At 38.7% G+C, this 19,194-nt stretch overlaps 1 protein-coding gene across 4 annotated transcripts in view; it reads right to left on the bottom strand.

Moving 5' to 3' along the window:
* Positions 1-19,194, bottom strand: part of CPED1 (cadherin like and PC-esterase domain containing 1) — a 280,292-nt gene that overhangs the window by 176,758 nt on the left and 84,340 nt on the right. For all 4 annotated transcript variants that reach the window (XM_070423793.1, XM_070423794.1, XM_070423792.1 and 1 more), the window contains 2 exons: positions 2,791-2,923; positions 945-1,113 (listed from right to left, as the gene is read on the bottom strand). In XM_070423793.1, the coding sequence (XP_070279894.1) occupies positions 945-1,113; positions 2,791-2,923 (302 nt within the window). The remainder of the gene's footprint in view (positions 1-944; positions 1,114-2,790; positions 2,924-19,194) is intronic.

Below are 19,194 nucleotides of genomic sequence, written 5' to 3'. Positions count from 1 at the left end.
CTGGTCCAGCCAGTGGTGGTCGTGGGCAGGGACAACTCCAATTTGAGGGAAAGGATATTTGTTTTCCTCTTGCCTCTCCCCCATGATCCTCTGGGAACCCCCTGCCTGCTCCTTCCCTGTTAAGAATAAGTCCACCTGCTCAGGTGAGGAGCTGAGGAGGAGACCTGCGAGATTACCATCCTGCATCCACCCTCTTTCCTCTCCAACCCAAATTTGATGGGTTTTAATGGAGGGAAGTGCCCCTTCCCAGGGCTTTTCTTCCTAAGAGTTTAGGGGATGGAAGTCTGACCGGAGAAATCACCTCGTATCTGTCCTCTGAACAATTATTTCTGTAGAATCAGAAACGCCTTAACATTTATCAACCGTGTTGTCACTAGACCTTTTTTTTTTCAACTGAGTTAACCTGCGTTACCTTTTATAACTCGGCTTCTTGGGGTTATTATTAAGTTCTTCCCTGAAAACTTTCTCATCATCCTTTACGTCCTGGTTTCCTGCTACTGTAGGAACTACGTTAGGAACACTTGAGAGCTTCCTTTTTTCACTCAGCAAATATTCCATATTTACCGTGGTAATGAAATAGGCATTTTGCTTTCTAAGAATGAAGCAAAACCATAGTCAAAATTACACTGACTCTATTTGTCTTGAACAATGGAGAGTCAAGAAAACTGACTACTAGCTTGGTAACAGGTCAAAAAACTGAACTAAAATGATGAATTGAGAAAAAAAAAGATGTAGCTTCTGTGATCCCTAGTGAATTAAGCTGCTTCCAGATGATTTTTGAACCTACACCTATTAAAGGAAAATCTCTGCTTGCAGCAATAAGTCGCTGCAATTTTTGTTCAGTGGGATTTGTTAATCACAAAGATTGGGGAAAGGCAGCCCAACTCCCTTTACTTCTCCTCAGTATACTTCCTGTGAAATAACAGCTTTGATGGAAATGTTACCTTGACAGTGAAGCGTTTTCTCTTAGGTGGATTCCAAACCATGCCAGTCGAATGAATGAACGCGCGCAAAGGGGTTAAGGATGTCACCAACACATATGCTTTAAGAATCACAGATAGATCTTCGGCTCTAAATATGGTCTCACGTGGAGCGAGGACTGTTGTTTGATCCCTAAAAATAAAACAACACAGTTGAAGTCCCACAATGTAGCGTGAGGATGACATCTGTAAATTATCACAACGCTTTGCACACTCATCTCTCCTTTGTTGGCCCCCAGCTTTCAGTGTGTGGGTTTCCTCAAACAATTTTTACTTATTAGCATCACTCCCAGGGGATATACAGGTACAGAGAAAAGGGATCAAGTTAACAAGAGTTCTCCACTCAGGCAGAGTTAATAAAATATTTTTTTAAAAGTAAGAATGGTATGAAAACAGTACCTAAAATGAGGTTTAAAGATTTAAAAATTTTAAATTAGTCACATATGGAACCATAGTAGCAAAAGTGGTACAAATTACAGATTAGGGAACAGTGAGCCCCCTGAAATGTCCTGGCTCTGCCTCTACCTGCCTTTACTTTATCTTTTCCTCAACAAGAAAAGATGTTAAATTTCTCGATAGTGGACAGCTCACCAAAAATATGCCAAAATCCTTTCCCCACTAGTTTGCTTCTACCTAATAACCCTCACCACAAATATTTAGGAGTTAAGGGATGAAACATCAGGAAAATAGTTTAGTCTAAAAGGAAAAATAACACCAGTTTAATATTTTATGATGAATAACTGTACTTTCATCATAAATGGTACTAAAATGTATAACTACTTGCTTTTCTCTACCCTGTTTCTATATTCAAAATATCTAAGCAAAAGATGCATATGATTCTTCAATGAATACTATTAACTTTGGAATACTACCTAATAATTATAAAACTAGACAGGGAAAACTATTTTGTGTTGTAGGTAAGATAATTAAAATCTCTTCATTTATCTACTTTACAAATCATTTTTCTAGAAGTAATATGGCACTCCAAGTTGCTTTCTTAGATCCTGAAAGCCATAAAAAAATAACTAGTAAAAAATTTCATCCAGCAATACTCACAGACTATTCATTTGAGCATAAAATGGAAGTTAAAAGTTTATAGTTTCATATTTTCAAGCTTTTAAATTCAACTTACATTAATGTAACTTCCTAAATAAGAGTTCTGTTTACCCAAATGTTTATTCTGTGGCAGGAGAGGTTTGAATTACTCTAGAACAGTGGTTCTCAACCTGTGGGTCGCGACTCCTTTGGTGGTCGAACGACCCTTTCACAGGGGTCGCCTAAGACCATCCTGCGTATCAGGTATTTACATTACGATTTGTAACAGTAGCAACATTACAATTATGGAGTAGCAATGAAAATAATTTTATGGTTGGGTCACAATATGAGGAACTGTATTTAAAGGGCCAGAAGGTTGAGAACCACTGCTCTAGAAGAAAATCAATGATGGCATTCTTTTACTGGCTAGTGTTGCTCAGTGGTTGAGCATTGACCTATGAACCGGGAGGTCACAGTTCAATTCCAGGTCAGGGCACATACCTAGGTCTCTGGCTTGATCCCCAGTAGGGGGTGTGCAGGAGGAAGCCTATCAATGATTCTCATCATTGATGTTTCTATCTCTCTCTCTCTCCCTCTCTCTTCCCCTCTGAAATTAATAAAATATATTGTTTTTAAATAAGAGATAACCAAAAATTATGTAACAGACCTAATAATTCAAACATACAAAACCCCCTAGATCTGTTCAATGCTTTCCTTTTGCTAGCGGTCTCCTAAAAATGTACATTGGACATAACATCTCGAATGATTAGCTTACAGCTGTTCACGTCTCCAGGCCCATGGTTTCCACATAGGCGGCTTCAGGGTTTTTAAAAGGTGACTCCATGAGCTCAGCTTGAATTGTGTGCTCTGGTCCAAACACACAGAGGGGCTCACCGGAAGTTGCAGTCCTAAAAAGATTCAAAAGAGCCAGACAGTCATTCTATTGCTCCCTTTTAGGATGGCTTCCATCATAGAGTCTGTGTTAAACTACCTTTCTTATGTAGAATGTTCTCCTTCCACAGACTAGGTTAGGAAGGCAAGTGCAATGACTGATTTCAAATTTTCTTGCGCAGAAGGGGAGGTAGATATGATGTCTCCCGCTGTCCTGAACCAAGTAGCCCTACCTGCCACCCGGATCAGAGATGCTGTGAGGGAAGGTACCCGCGGGAGCTGACTTTGTTTGCAATGAGATTATGACATAGAGAACTTGAGGTGATTCCCTGACAATACCATCCTTTGTGTGCTAGAGTTTGTCATGCTTCATGACCTGACAACAGTGCTTTATTATTTTGTAAAGTATTATTTACTGGGTTTTTTGCATTATATAAAGTAATGACCAATAGCAGTAAGTTACTTCAAAACACTCATATCGATATCTTTAAAAAATAGATGTATATAATTTTAAAAAATCAAATTGTACAGAAAGCTATCAAATGGAAAGGAAAAGCATCCAGCAACCACCCTCAGCCAGGACCTCTCTCCTTTAAGCCAAAGCCAAAGCTTACATATTCACTTTACCGTCCAGATAAGCAGAAAATCGGTAAGATGCACATGATTCTTCAATATGTAAATTGACATAAATATCAATGTATCGAAACAAATCTATATATGTAGATGCAGATGGTCCCTGACTTACGATTTTTCACCTTTACTATGGTACAACGGCAATATGTATTCAGTAGAAACCATACCTCAAATTCTGAATGTTGATGTTTTCCTGGGTTAGAGATATGTGGTACATACAATACTTTCTCATGATGCTGGCCAGTGGCAGCGACCTGCAGCTCTGAGTCAGCCCCACCATCACTATCCTCTAAACAACCGATACTCTACAGAGGATTCATTGTTAGATTGTTTTGCCCAGTTATAGGCTAATGTAAGTGTTCTGAGCACATGTAAAGTAGGCTAGGCTAAGCTATGACGTTCAGTAGATTAGATGTGTTAAATGCATATTCAACTTATGATGGGTTTATGGTGAACTAACCCTATCTGAAGTCTAGGCACATCTGTATTTCTGCTTTTTAAGTTATCCAAAAGAGACATTACAATGGTCTGTCTGGCTTATTTACCTACTAATCCATCCTGGAGTCCTTTCCGTATCAGCATATACAGAATCACCTTATGCTTCTTATTGACTTAAAGTGTTCCATTAAATGAATATACATTTAATTTAACCATCCCCTTTTTTGTTGTATATTTAGATTATTTTTGTAACATTCTTCCTTTACTATCTCAACAATACTGCAATGAATGCTGTTTACACCTCTGTTTTGGTGTACTTTTACTAGTTTACCTAGGGGCAATTCTAATCTGCATGCATAATCGCCAGGTCAATAGGTAAATGCATTGTAAATGCGATAGACATTTCTAAATTGGCTTCCAAAAAGGTTGCCCCAATTCCCACTGTCTTCAACAGCACATGAGAGTTGTTACCTTACTGCTGGGTCACAGGGCTTTATTTTTAAATTATACCATTTATCTAGCTCTCAAAATGGAACAAAGCCTTTAAATTATTTCTCCCCCTGTGCATGTTTCATCAATACTAACATCATCTAATTTAAAACGCTTCACACTCTTAAGTAAAAGTCAGCAGAAGTCAAGCTGTTCAATGTATTCTCATATCTCATTACTTAGTACAGTGTGATCTTTCTCAAAGTTGATAGCCTATTTAGAAGGCTGTCCTATTAATGATGTTCTAAAACATCTTAATAAAAGAAATACCCAACTTGCTTGTTTCTGGAGGTGACAAATGAAGAGTCATTAAGGTAATTTCTTTCTTAGGAATCAGACTTAAAAAGAGTTGAAGTGTTTATATAATCCTTTAGATTTTTAGTAAGAAAGTGTGTGTGTGTGTGTGTGTGTGTGTGTCACTAGACTTAATTTTTTAGATTAAATTTGCAGGAAGAAGATACATGTTCTTTTTTTCCCCCACTAAATAGTCATTGTTTTAAGAATTTATTACTAGGAAAAATGTTGTCTCTCCCAAAACACTAATTTATTGGTATAACAAGAGAACAGTGTAATTTACTCTGATTTCCCCTTACATTTGCTGCCAGGAAGCAAAGCACTGATTAGAAGCCCAAGCAGAACTGATCTTAAAGACATATTAAGTCTTTCATTGAGGTAGTAGCTCAATAATTTTGAGGAAATAGTAAGCAAATATGTCAAAACAGTAAACAATTTTATGTCCTTTTTTTTTTTTTTAGTTCAACTAGAGGACCCTATGCCATATAATTAAAGGAATTCTATATAAGAATTGCAAAGAATATTTCAGATTTCCACAGCAGCAACACAGCCATTAAAACTGTGGTTGAACAATGGAACTGAATCTTGATTAAAGTAATTTTTACCCTTTGTGTGATTGCCATTACATTATTCCAGGTTGGGAAGTTACTTTTAATGATTCTAAACAAACAAACAAATAAAAATCTGTAATTACATGTCACCTTACATCTAAAAGCATTCCCATTTTCCTTGATTACAGCCAAAAATTAAAAATACACTTTATTAAGACCTTTATAGAGCTGCAACTGCACTTTATGGAGCTTTTATAAATAGTTATGGAGCCCTAACCGGTTTGGCTCAGTGGATAGAGCGTCGGCCTGCGGACTGAAGGGTCCCAGGTTCGATTCTGGTCAAGGGCAATGTACCTGAGTTGTGGGCACATCCCCAGTAGGGGGTGTGCAGGAGGCAGCTGATCGATGCTTCTCTCTCATCGATGTTTCTAACTCTCTATCCCTCTCCCTTCCTCTCTGTAAAAAAAATCAATAAAATACATTTTAAAAAATAAAATAAAATAAATAAATAGTTATGGAAACTTTAAATACCCTAGGTTCTTATTTCACTGAGACAAAGGTTTGCCAGCAGTCGCCATTCCTTATATCTCTCATTTGGCACATCTATCAAGGGTTCTCTCAAGAGACCAGTCCAATCCACTTGTCTGAATACCCCCTTCTCCCTTGGACCTAGACAAAGGGCCTAGAAATCTATAAACAATGCCAAAGCTAGCTTTTGTTTTTGGAAAGAACTGGGGAGTTGAGTTTTTCATTTTTTTCCCTTTTTTATGTTTATGGAATAACAGTGATAATACCAGTTTATTTGAAGATTAATGTTTTCAAAACACCTTGTACCTGAAATTGTACCATATCCTGTATTAAAATATGACATTTCCACTGAAAACACATCTTAGCTTCTGACTAATGGAAGTTCTTCTTTTCTTTATTGATTAAAGTATTACATATGTGTCCTTATCCCCCCATTGCCCCCCCCGACCCCCCCCCCACTCATGCCCTCACCCCCCTGTTGTCTGTGTCCATTGGTTAGGCTTATATGCATGCATACAAGTCCTTTGGTTGATCTCTCCCCCTTACCCCCACCCTCCCCTACCTTCCCTCTGAGGTTTGACGGTCTGATCGATGCTTCTCTGGATCTATTTTTGTTCATCAGTTTATGTTCATTATATTCCACAAATGAGTGAGATCATGTGATATTTATCTTTCTCTGACTGGCTTATTTCACTTAGCATAATGCTCTCCAGTTTCATCCATGTTGTTGCAAATGGTAAGAATTCCATGAGTTTCTATGATACAAAGAGTCTTCAAATGGCCTTCTAATTCATTAACACATGTTTATTACAATTTTTCAGAAAATAATTAAATATGGAGGGCCTAGCATGTGTCTCTAGAATTTTCCTATCCCATAATATGTGGACTGAATGGATAGCAAATACAGATGTGAAATATTACATAAACTTTTATTTATTGACTACTCAGCTTATTTTAAAGAGCTCTGAAGCCTATAACTTTACCATTTACCCAGAATAAGAATAAACAATAGGTTAGGGACATCTGAAGACTGCTTTTATTGTGCCTTCTAATGTCTGTCTGGCCAGGCACTGAGGGCCTACTGACTATGGTGACATTTTATGAAAAGAAAGATTAAACCAGAACCACAGAACCGGGTTTTCAGTTTGATTCTTAACAACCAGTGCTTAATGGGCATGCAACCTTGTCAAGGAGTCTTCTAGACTCCAGTGTGTAATTTGCAATAATTTTCTAAATGTTCCACATCACTAAACACAATGCTTATATAAAACAAGTACTCAGCAAGTGCTTATTCTAGCAATGAACTAGTTTTGAGGGGGAAGCCAAAGTGCAGTTAAAACAAAATGGTATTCACATGTATTAAAATATTTATTTGGTTATTTATTTTTCCTTTCTATGTGACATATAATTATGTATGTCACAGACAAAGACTGAACACTGCAGAAGATTAGCTGACAAATTTATATTGTATTTGATTTACTATTTTGTCCCAAAGCTAATAATTAATAGGTAAGAAATAGTAAAAACATAATTATATTTCACAAATATTTGAATATTGTCTTGAATTTAGTATTAGGAAGCTAAACTTAGCCAGTATTTTCTTATTTTAAAACTTCCAGAGGGAGAGAAGGAGCAAATGGTGGCCAAATAGGCAGACTTGTCATGTACATCATACTCAATGGGCAAAAACTAAAACCATTTCCCCTAAGAACAGGAACATGACAGCGATGTCTGCTTTCACCACTCTTATTCAGCATAGTACTGGAAGTGCTAGCCATAGTGATCAGACAAGAAGAAGAAATAAAGGGCATCCAAATTGGAAAGGAGGAAGTAAAACTGTCATTATTCGCAGATGACATGATATTGTACATAGGAAACACTAAAGTGTCCATCAAAAAACTACTAAATTTAATAAATGAGTTTGGCAATGTAGCAGGATACAAAGTTAACACACAGAAATCTATGGCATTTTTATACACCAATAAAGAACTCTCAGAAAGAGAAACAAATGAAAAAAAAACAATCCCATTTACCATTGCAACCAAGAAATTAAGATACTTAGGAATAAACTTAATCAAGGAGGCAAAAGATCTGTACTTGGAGAACTATATGACATTGAAAAAAAGAGATAAAGGAAGACATAAACAAGTGGAAGCATATACTGTGTTCATGGATTGGTAGAATCAACATCATTAAAATGTCCATACTACCCAAAGCAATCTACAGATTCAATGCAATCCCTACTAAAATACCAATGGCATATTTCACAAATCTAGAACACTCCAAAAATGTATATGGAACCAAAAAGACCCCGAATAGCCACATTAGTCTTGAAAAAGAAGAACAAAGTTGGAGGAATCACAATACCAGATATCAACTTATACTACAAAGCCACTGTAATAAAAACATCCTGGTACTGGCACAAGAACAGGCATATAGGTCAATGGAGCAGAGACCACAGGGATCAACCCATGCTATTATGCTCAATTAATATTTGACAAAGGAGACAAGAGCATACAATAGAGTAAAAACAGTCTCTTCATAATTGGTGTTGGGAAAATTGAACTGCTACATGCAAAAAGAAAAATGAAACTAGACCACCAACTGATGCCATACACAAGAATAAACTCAAAGTGGATAAAAGACTTAAATGTAAGTCTTAAATGTGAAACCATAAAAATCTTAGAAGAAACCACAGGCAGCAAAATTTCAGACATCTCTCATAGCAATATGTTTACCGACACATCTCCTAGGGCAATGGAAACTAAGTAGAAAATAAACACGTGGGACTACATCAAAAGAAACCATCAACAAAATGAAAAGAGAGCCCACTGCATTGGAGAACATTTTTACAATGATACATTTGATAAGGAGATAATTTCCAAAATACATAAGGAACTCATACAACTTAACAAAAGGAAGACAATCCAATTTAAAAATGGGCAAAAGACCTAAATAAACACTTCTCCAAGGTGGACATACAGAAGGCCAAGAGACATAGGAAAAACTCAAAGTCACTAATTTTCAGAGAAATGCAAATTAAAATGACAACGAGGTACCACCTCACACCTGTCAGAATGGCTATCATCAACTAAACAACAAACGTCAAGTGTTGGTGAGGATGTGGAGAAGAGGGAACCCTAGTACACTGCTGGTGGGAATGTAGGCTGGTGCAGCCATTGTGCAAAACTGTATCAAGTTTCCTCAAAAAATTAAATACAGACTTGCTATTTGACCCAGTGATCCCACTTCTAGGAATATATCCTAAGAAACCAGAAACACCAATCAGGAAGAATACTAGTATATGCACCCCTATGTTCATAGCAGTGCAATTTATAATATCTAAGATTTGGAAACAGCCCAAGTGCCCATCAGCAGATGAGTGGATAAAAAAGCTGTGGTACATCTATACAATGGAATGCTATGCAGATATAAAAAAGAAGGATCTCTTACCCTTTGAGACAGCATAGAGGGACCTGGAGAGTATTATGCTAAGCAAAACAAGCCCGTCAGAGAAAGACAAGTATCACATGATCTCACTCATATGTGGAATCTAATGAACAACATAAACTGATGATCAAAAATAGACCCAGAGACATAGAAGCATGAACTAGACTGAGGAATCCAGAGGGAAGGCGGGGGTAGGAGGGTGCAAGGGTGTGTGTGGTGTGATTAACCAGGGAACTTGTATATATATATCCATAGCCCATGGACACAGACAATAGTTTGGTGAAGGGAGTGGTGGGTGCAGGGTGGAGGGGGTCAATGGGAAAAAACAAACAAATAAACAATACTTTATTTGAAAGCATTTTATAATACTTTCAACAATAAAGAAAAAGGAGAAGAAAAAATTAATATGTCTGTAATGATTTTCTGTGTTAGCTTCTGTAATCATTGTAATCATGAAATAATAACGAACATCTTTAACAGTTGAAAAAAAATCAACAACAAAAAAACTTCCAGTGAAGCTAAAGGCCTTATTTAATTATTAACAACTAGAGGCCCAGTTCACGAAATTCCTGCACAGGTAGGGTCCCTAGGCCTGGCTGGTTATCAGGGCTGATCAGGGCCTTCTGGCTGCCTGCCAGGGCCTTTCTTCGCTCCATGCCAACCCCTGGTGGTCAGCACATGTCATAGCATGTGATCAAACTCCCAGTCTCCTGGTCAAACTCCTGAGGGGACACTTTGCATATTAGCCTTTTATATATATAGATTACTTTTGAGATTAGAAATATAACAGGTACTATTTGTGGAGTTACTCATTGTTTTTCTTGCCTGAGGGCATTGGCAAGTCATAGTCCTTAGCCTGCAGGTATAAAAGCTATGCAAATATATCCTCAGAATTTACATGCATAGCAAATATATATTAATATGTACATAAACAGAAGTCATAGCCAAGAAATAACTCTCTGTCAGGGCCTTGGGAGAAAATGGATGAATGCCGGAATCAAAGGGTAACTGAAGAGACTGCTAACCAAGACACTTACCAAGAGACAATTAAAGAAGGGACAATTAAATAAACACAGGGGAAGAGTGAAGAATAAACAGCAATAGGTAGTAAGCTCTGCATGGCTCGCATATGGAAGCCCTCACCACCCCTGGTCCCGAGGGGGATGATGGCAGAACCAGGCAAAAGGCATAGCTGTGGGAGGGCACCACACAGAAGCTATGGCGACAGGTAGAGGAGCACAGGCACCACCAAGCCAGGGCCCAGCGGGGAAGAAGCCAAGGAAAAACATCCCAAAGTTCTCTCCATCTGAGCTCTGACCTCCTGCCGGAAGTCAGGGGGCCAGGGCCCTGCTGATGCAGGCTGTGCGGGCCAGCTTTCCGGGGGACGGCCGAGGGTGCATTTGGAGGGGCAAATGAAGAATGCCCAGCACAAACCCTGGCCTGTACTTGGAAAAGAATGAGTGTTGATGGCAATCTTCTCCTTCCCCTCATTCAAATAATAGGAGATATGTACAGTGCTCAGAGAAAAGGGGGGCTGACATGAAAAGAATGAGGAAGCCCAGTGCAGAGCCGTTTCACTAGAGTGGCGTGTGAACATTTTTGTTCACAATCTGGGAAATGTGTGTAACATGGGCAAGGTTGGTTTCCGCTGGGCATGACCCGTGGTGTCTGGTAGAGTGGCCAAGTACGCTCCAGCCGTAGCAGGAGGCTGCAATGACACCAAGGCAGCTCCCACGACGAGGCAGAGATGGGCACCCCGAGATGAGCTCTCTAAGGCCAAAGGGCCCTGGAGCCCCACATGAGCACGGGACCCAGGTACAGGTCTCCAGCAGACAGCCAAGGGTGGACCAGGCAAACTGAGCCTGCGTCTGAGGAGGCGTGGGTGAAACCGATAAAGACACATGTTCTAACTGGCCCAGCATATTGGCATAGAGTTGCTCATAAATTTTTTCCTCAAACCTATTTTACAAATAGTATCCCGAATAACACTTGTTCTTAGAACTTTAACTCCCGTCTATTAGTGGATTTCTAGTCATGGATGTGACCAGGAACTAATTCCTTAAGTATCTTTACCTAGAAAATAAGGATAATAATAACAGTAATAACCTACCTCATATGGATTCTGACAGAACAAAATATCCAATTTCCTTTAAAGTGCTTTGCATAGCTCTTGGCATATCCTGAACACCAAAAATGTTCAACAGCCACCAGTAGTAGTCGTGGAGTATAATCTTTTTCTATAGCCTAGAAAACCTGCTTACAACTTTAGGAACGTCAAAGTATAATTAAAATATCACCCCTTTTGAATTTTTTCAGCACCGAGGGCTTCTTACCACTGCTGCTTATCAAAGAAAGGCGAATCTATTAAACACTCTTCTATGTGATTCTTAAATATCTCACATTTGGCATCGGTCTCTTAAGAACAAATGGGAAAGTATGTGGAGTGAGCACAGATGTTGTGTGGGCCAAAATAAAACACAGCATCTTTACTGTAAGTGGCCTGTAAAGACATCCTCTGTTGTTAGTGACTAACATTGAGCAGTGCTGTAGCTCAGTAAAGCAGTTCGTTTCCAGTTCTGTTTCCCTTATTTAAAGGACTTCTGTGTTAAAGCTAAGTTTCTATGGATGGAGTAAGCCTGGGACTGACCCAGTGAGTAAAATATTTAAGTCTGTTCTCCTCTGTTTTGTTCAGGGAAAGACTTCTTTATAAACAACCAACACAAATTTATACAGGATTAGTTCTTAGTCAACAGACTTATGACACATAGATAAAACTCCCCGGACTCTTTCAGACCTTCACTTGAACTTCAATGATGTAATATGGATCTATATACTCCAAACACATCAAGTCTGTAATAACTTTTTCTTTCATTTTATGCAAGTAGCATTGGCCAGAGTAACTTTGGAAACAATGGATACACCAAAGGCTTAAAGGCACTATTAATACATAGATCTAGCCTTATGCCAGGAACTCAAAATTCAAAATTCCTTCAAGAGCTGACATTATTACCTAAGTGGCTGTGACACCAATAGTTTACTATGTATAGTTTGAGAATATCATTCATATGCTATTACTATATAAGGGTGCATCAAACCACAAATACAAACAGCATAGACTTCAATATAGTACTTTGGCGAGGCGGGGTGGGGATAATAATTTCCACTTTATATTATAGAAAATGAGATGAATTCCATGTCCTAATATAAGTGGAAACACGGTTTGACACATAAAAAATGACCAGATCAATGACTTAGCAGTGTGCTTTAAACAGGTAATCATAGTATAAAGTTTCCACCAACTCACCACCAATCAATCAAATGCTTATTGAGCACTCAGCAAATGCAAAGCCATAAGTGTTCTCCTTTCTGTTCTTTTTCAGTGGACGTGTCAAAGTCATGCAGTTCTACACAAACAATTTTCCCCATGGACTGCTCTATGTTTTGACCGTGACAACATAAGAACCTTGAATTCAGCTCATTTTCTCTGGTAATAAAAGCTATGTCTAGACTACTACTTCAATTTTCTTGCTCCTATGATTTCACTGAAATGACCAAATAGCATGAAAGGTTGTCTTATTACTTTATGGCAGCTTAATTTTGCTTTGACATTTTTTTTTGCCAAATTTTTCCAGAGGGAAAAAAAGAAAAAGAATGCTTGACTACTTCAGCAAAACCAAAGATTAATAATTCAGTATAAATTAATAAGCACCATTAATAACAATTTGAAACACAACCTCCAGCAAATATTAATAGAGTGCAACAAATATAATAATAGAATAGCTGTCTAAGCCCACCCACCATGAAAATAAATTTGTCCTTTTATTAACATTAAAGTTTTCTCTCAGGAACATTTTCTGGAGTAAAACATGACATATTATTGATATAATTTACATCAGAATAATTAATGATTAGCAGGACTCTTAACAGTGATTTGAAATTCTTTTCAAGTGTATTGAAGTCAATCCTAATTTAAATGTAAGACACAAACACTAAAGTCATTGCCCCTATTTTTTTAATTGCTGCTATCTATAATAATAAAAGGGTAATATGCTAATTAGACCAGACATCTTCTGGATGTCATTCCAGTTGTCCTTCCTGACAAAGCCAGGGCCGGAAGGAAGCCAGGCTGGGTCTCAGGTGCCTGCAGGTGGCCCAAGGGAAGCCAGCCCGGGCCCCAGTGCTTGCTGGTGGCCAGAGGAGGGAAGCCCAGGTCCTGGGTGTGCCGGTGGCCAGAGGAATGAAGCCCGGGTCCCAGGTCCCAGGTGTCAGAGGGAAGCTGGTGCCAACAGCTGGGGGAGGAAAGGCCTACTCTTGCATGATTTTTCATGCATCGGGCCTCTAGTTTTAAATAAAACCAAACATTAGCATATCTCTCTTGTAGTGGCCACTTTACAGACCCTATTTTTTGGTATAATAAAGTATACATGGTATTACTATCAATTTACTTCTCTATGTCAATATTATGTACAAATAAATGCATTATATGAACCAAGTACATATTTTAAATATCAAGGTTTTTCAAAATATCTGACTCTGAAAGTGAGACAAAAATATAGAACATGCAGAGAGTAGAGCCAATTGTCAAAATGAAATCTAATGAGAGGCAGAGAGCCAAATATCCAGAATTAGCTCAGGAACATGGACTACGTCAGAAGGAATTTTTCATTAAGTCACTGAACAAGCATATTTCCACAGAAGCATTTTGTCCCCATGTTCTTTCTCCTCAACTAACCAACAATCGGACCGGAGTCAGTGGAAGCAGGCTTGGCTAAGCGGCGTTCTAACACGGAGTCTCCTCTAACAGACGAGGACACAAGGGCAAGATCAGAGGGCAGGCAGAATCTGACAGGAGTTTCTGAAATGATGTTTCCATTTTTGACCTTAACTAGGTACAGTCGTATTAATCAGGTACATTTGGCCTATTTTATATCTTGTAAATGACTCAAGAATTAATCAATTAATTGAGCCAAAGTGGAGGGAGCCTTCATAGCTGAAGTGCTAAAGAACACTTGGTCTTTAAAGAGGTTAATTAGGTGGTTACATTTTTGAATTCTTGTCTGGATTTTAAACTTTGAAGTTAACGTGTCTTCTCCCAGGTAGAATTTAGGCCAGGACATTAAATTCAAATGACTGTTTTCTACAAGGATATTCTTCGTATTTTCTTCATACATCTCCCACCATCTGTACTACCAAGAGGCCATATATATGAATTATTTTTTATAGATATAATACACTATGAGTCAGCCTCAGAGTTCTTACACCAGCACATCATCTCGATCAACACCATTTTTTTGCATGTCCCTGACTGAACTTTCAGATCTAAGCTGCTACTTAAATGCCTTAAAATAGGTGGATGATGAATAGCAAGTCATTTGCATCTTGCTATTTCTTACAATGCAATGTCTTAGAGAGAATAATTTTGTGGCACCAATAACATCCCAGTCATTTCAAATAGTCAGGGCTGTGCAATCATTGCTTAAAAAATCCCATGAACTCTGCATCACTCAGGTGTTCAAAGTCCTGAGTTCACTGCTTGAAGTCTCTGCTACAATTTGACTCTGTAGACCCAGCCAATGGAAGCCGAATTAAAAAGCTTGGATTGTGCCCTGACCGGTTTGGCTCAGTGGATAGAGTGTCGGCCTGCAGACTGAGGGGTCCCGGGTTCGATTCCGGTCAAGGGCGTGTGCCTTGGTTGCGGGCACATCCCCAGTGGGAGGTGTGCAGGAGGCAGCTGATTGATGTTTCTCTCTCATCGATGCTTCAAAATCTCTGTCCCTCTCCCCTCCTCTCTGTAAAAAATCAATAAAATATATTTAAAAAATAAAAATAAAAAGCTTGGATTGTAATTAGTGGAAAGAATTCAAGCTAACTTTCACAAAATATTGGGGAACAGTGATAAAATAGCAAAGTATGGGCTTCCTTCCTCCTTTCCCCTCTAAGAAAGAATGATACATGCTTATTTGGAAACCAAGTCTTTGTTATGTTGTTTGAATGACAGGCATAGATAAATTGATTTTTAATTTCCATAAATAAGTTGGAGAGAAGAGACCGACGAGGAGAGGGGTTGTAACAGGTAGTGTTTTGTTGAGCAAGAGGTGGGTGATTAAGAAGAGAAGAGGGTTGTACATGTCATTTGGCAGAAATGTCATTGTGTGTTGAAAAAGGCTAGTTGCCCTATTGATAATGTTTTGTCTCCAACCTGCCTTCCCTAAAAACAAAAAACAAAACGAACAAAAAACTATTAAACTTTTAAAATACTTCTCAAGGCTTTGGCAATCAGACTTGTTGTCAGAGGGGGTGTTTTAATTTGTTTGTTGATCTGTTTGCTTAGCACAATGTAGTGAGCAAGCATTCTCTCAAAGGGGCGATTTTTTGCCCAAGTCCCTTGCCACACTTGGCTCCATCCCCTGAGGCCGAGGTCAGGTCCAGTTGCCCAAGTTGGCAGCTCTGGGCTCTTCGGCTTTTTGCAGTGAGGGAAGGGTTGGGGGTGGGTGCACTGGCAGCCAAACAAAGTCCGATTTAAAGTAAAAGTACATGAAGTTTCCATTAGGAGAAAAGCTGAACTCAAGAGTGTTCATTCAATTTCATGGATCCAGGGTGAAAAGTGACAGAAGTTCATGGCCACCGTTATCCATCAAATGATTTGCAATTCAGGTTTTCAGCACTGTGCTTCAAAACTGCTCACCTAATCACCCACTTGCCACAACCGCTGATGGTTCAGAGACTGTTGCTCTTTACTCAGCATTTTCTGCGATATCCCAACCCTGGCTTTTATTTACCAAATCGCTTAAAACACTCACAATATCTATCAGTCCCAGGAGCTTCAGTTCACATGAGAGCACAGTTTCTGACTAGACATTTCAAAATAGTCACAAGACTCTAGTTTTTTGTTTTGTTTGAGTTTTGCTTTCCCCTATGAGCCATATTCTTTACACTTAAGGGCTTTTCACCCACCAATGGCTGAAAATGTTTCAAAAGCTTATAAGTAGTGAAATATCCTATTAAAATCTACCCAATAGGTAAAATTTCCCCTAATTGAAAACTCAGGGAACACCTGCACATTGCTCATTTTGCTCTTGGCAAAATCTACAGGTGTAGATTTACCAATAAACCATGTAACTGGAAAATTTTAAATATCACTTTGTGGGTGGTATCTTTGCTTTGTATAGCCCATGACGAATATATTTTAAAGTTCTTTCTTTTAAATGACACAACCTCTTCTAAAATTGGTGGTTGACTGACCAACTCCATAAGACTGAGAGAAGGAATCTAGAAATAGAAATATTTAAAAATACTGAACTGAAAAAGATAAATTAGGCATAACCAGTTTACTTGACCTTGTAATCTTTATCCTCTTCTTCTTAATTCTGTATTATAAATTTAAGGAAACTTCCTGTCTGTGCAATATTTGGAATGCAAGAATATAAATAGTTATGGCTTTTTCTATTTCAAGGATAAATACATATGTCCATACCTTGTTCAAGAACTATACTTCAGGTCCAGCTGTGACAGTCTTAGAACTAAACAATACTAAACATCACCATCACACTCGTATGATTGTGGGTTGCTGGCTCTGTGTGAGGCCTTGTTCCAAGTACTTTAAGTATATTAACTCATTCTACCATCCGAGCAATCCTAGGAGACAGTCACATCGCCCCCACATTTCAGACAGGAAACTGAAGCAAAGAGAAGGTAAGAAAGCTGCCCAAGGACACGGGGCTATTAAAGGCCAATCTGGGATGCCCACATGGGCAGCCTGGCCTGAGGGGCACCCAGCCACTATCCAGCAGCAATGTGCAATTAGGTCAAAGCAATTACTTCTGAAAACCATTTTTGAGAGTCATTCATTCACAGAAATCACATAATTTGGTTCTACTTACATTTATTAATCCACATCCCCTGATTGTTCTTTATAAACCAGTGGATTCTAAAAACCCTCCCGTGAAGGTCAGAAGAGCCGCTTCAGAAGGCCAAGACAACTACTCCGTGGCCCTTTCAAGTGGTCCAATGTGGTCACTATCATTTCTAGCCGCCCAGACTTGAGGCTGGTGGCTACACCCACATCCGAGTCACCCCAGCACACGACTACAGTGTGAAGTTTGTCATAGTAAATTTTCTACTTTACTTAGCCAAGGTTGTAGCTGGTTCGAGGAACTGAACCTGGAGTGGGCGTATCAGAAAAGGGTAACAGAAGAAAGATGAAGACAAAGTGGCAGTAAGAGCTGAGCACCCATGGCCGGCACTCCCTTTTACTCTCGAGTTCCCGATCAGTAGATGAAAACAAAACAAAACTGTCTTCTGTTTGTAGCAAAATCACTTAACATCTGCTTATATGGAAACAGTATAGTAAATAAGAAATTATAAGGATTATTTTAATTGATTAAAGAATAATAAAAACAATTTAAAAATAGGTAAACAAGTTCAATTTCTCATTAGGCCCAGGTATTAGGCTTTCTTAAATAGCTCCTTTCTTATTTATATATATAAACGGCTAATACGCAAAGTGCCCCCTCAGGAGTTCCACCAGGAGACCAGGAGTTCGATTGCTCGCTATGACGTGCGCTGACCACCAAGGGGTGGCATGGAATGAAGGAAGGCTCCGACCAGCAGCCGGCAGCCAGAAGGAAGGCCCCAGCCAGGCCTAGGGACTCTACCTGTGCACAAATTTCATGCACCAGGCCTCTCGCTTTCTTATCAGACAGGATTAAAATACAGTGTAATGGCATATAGTATAGTACTTGACCTATGAATTTGCTTCTTTCTAGCTGAATAGGCCAGAGGATCCCAGAGCTTCCATTTCTATATCTAAGAAGGCATGACAGTATCTGCCCATCGATGGTTATACAGAGTTAAAGAATAAGTTTGTAAGTGCTTGGCACAGTGTCTGACATATAAAAAGTAAAAGTTAACATGAGCTCTGGTCATTATTTTAGGGTAATTTATCTATAAAATAACACTGTAGCATAAATCAAGAAGTTCTATTATAATTACACAACAAACCCCCAAACTCATCTGTTTGTTGATGATCTATGCACTCAACCTCTAACTCTAAGCAATACTTGCCTACCTCTTTCCATAACAGAATGACTCCAACAAGAACAATATTGTTGTGACAGTTTTATGTCAACATATTAAACTGAAAACCTCATTCAATTTTTTTCTCCAAGTCAATTCATGGATATTTTGATTCACATAGAAATAATACCTTACACATTACTTTTATAGATTTATAATACATATTCCTTTAGAAAGCATTTTCATGACAACTCTATGAGCAAAGGATAGTCAGCACAATTGTTCATATTTTGCAAGTCTAGAAAAGAAGCACAGCCTACGTACTTTCCCCAGAGTCACTAACTAGAGTTAGTGGCTGGGTGAAACTAGAATTCTGGTTTCCTCATATCTGGGCCATTGTAAGATTCCTCACTTTTGCCTTCACTCAGTAGAAACTTAGATTTCTTTTAACCTCTTTCGTTAGAAATCTTAGTACATTATTTCTTACAGGGGCTTAGAAATGGGTGCGGGAAGATGGGCTTTCCAAAGGCCCTCTCAGTTAATGCGGATGAGTTATCCACTTTTGTCCTTTAGGGGGTAAGTGGGACACTCATCTGCTACACATTTTCTTGTGACATGACTTTCAACACTGGGATTGTACTGCTGCTATGACTCTATGATGTCATGACCTAAAATTACTCAAGAAAAGAGAAATTCCATATTTTACCATTAGATGGTGCTAAGAGAAGTTTAAAGAAAATAGTCTCAAGTTATTGATGCAATGAATCACAGAATTTGATCAGGGTTTACTATGAAGTAGACTCTATCCTTCTTTCCCAGACAGAAGCACACCCAACCCATCATCAAAGAGCAAAACATCTCCCATAGATACCCTAGTCATTCAGTTCATT

The sequence above is a fragment of the Myotis yumanensis genome, unplaced genomic scaffold (genome assembly GCF_028538775.1).
Source record: "Myotis yumanensis isolate MYYU_CA2020_CCGP unplaced genomic scaffold, mMyoYum1.0.hap1 SCAF_9, whole genome shotgun sequence".
NCBI lineage: Eukaryota > Metazoa > Chordata > Mammalia > Chiroptera > Vespertilionidae > Myotis > Myotis yumanensis.
The sequence above is the reverse complement of the archived record's forward strand: the minus strand, read 5'-3'. Positions and strand labels throughout refer to the sequence as shown.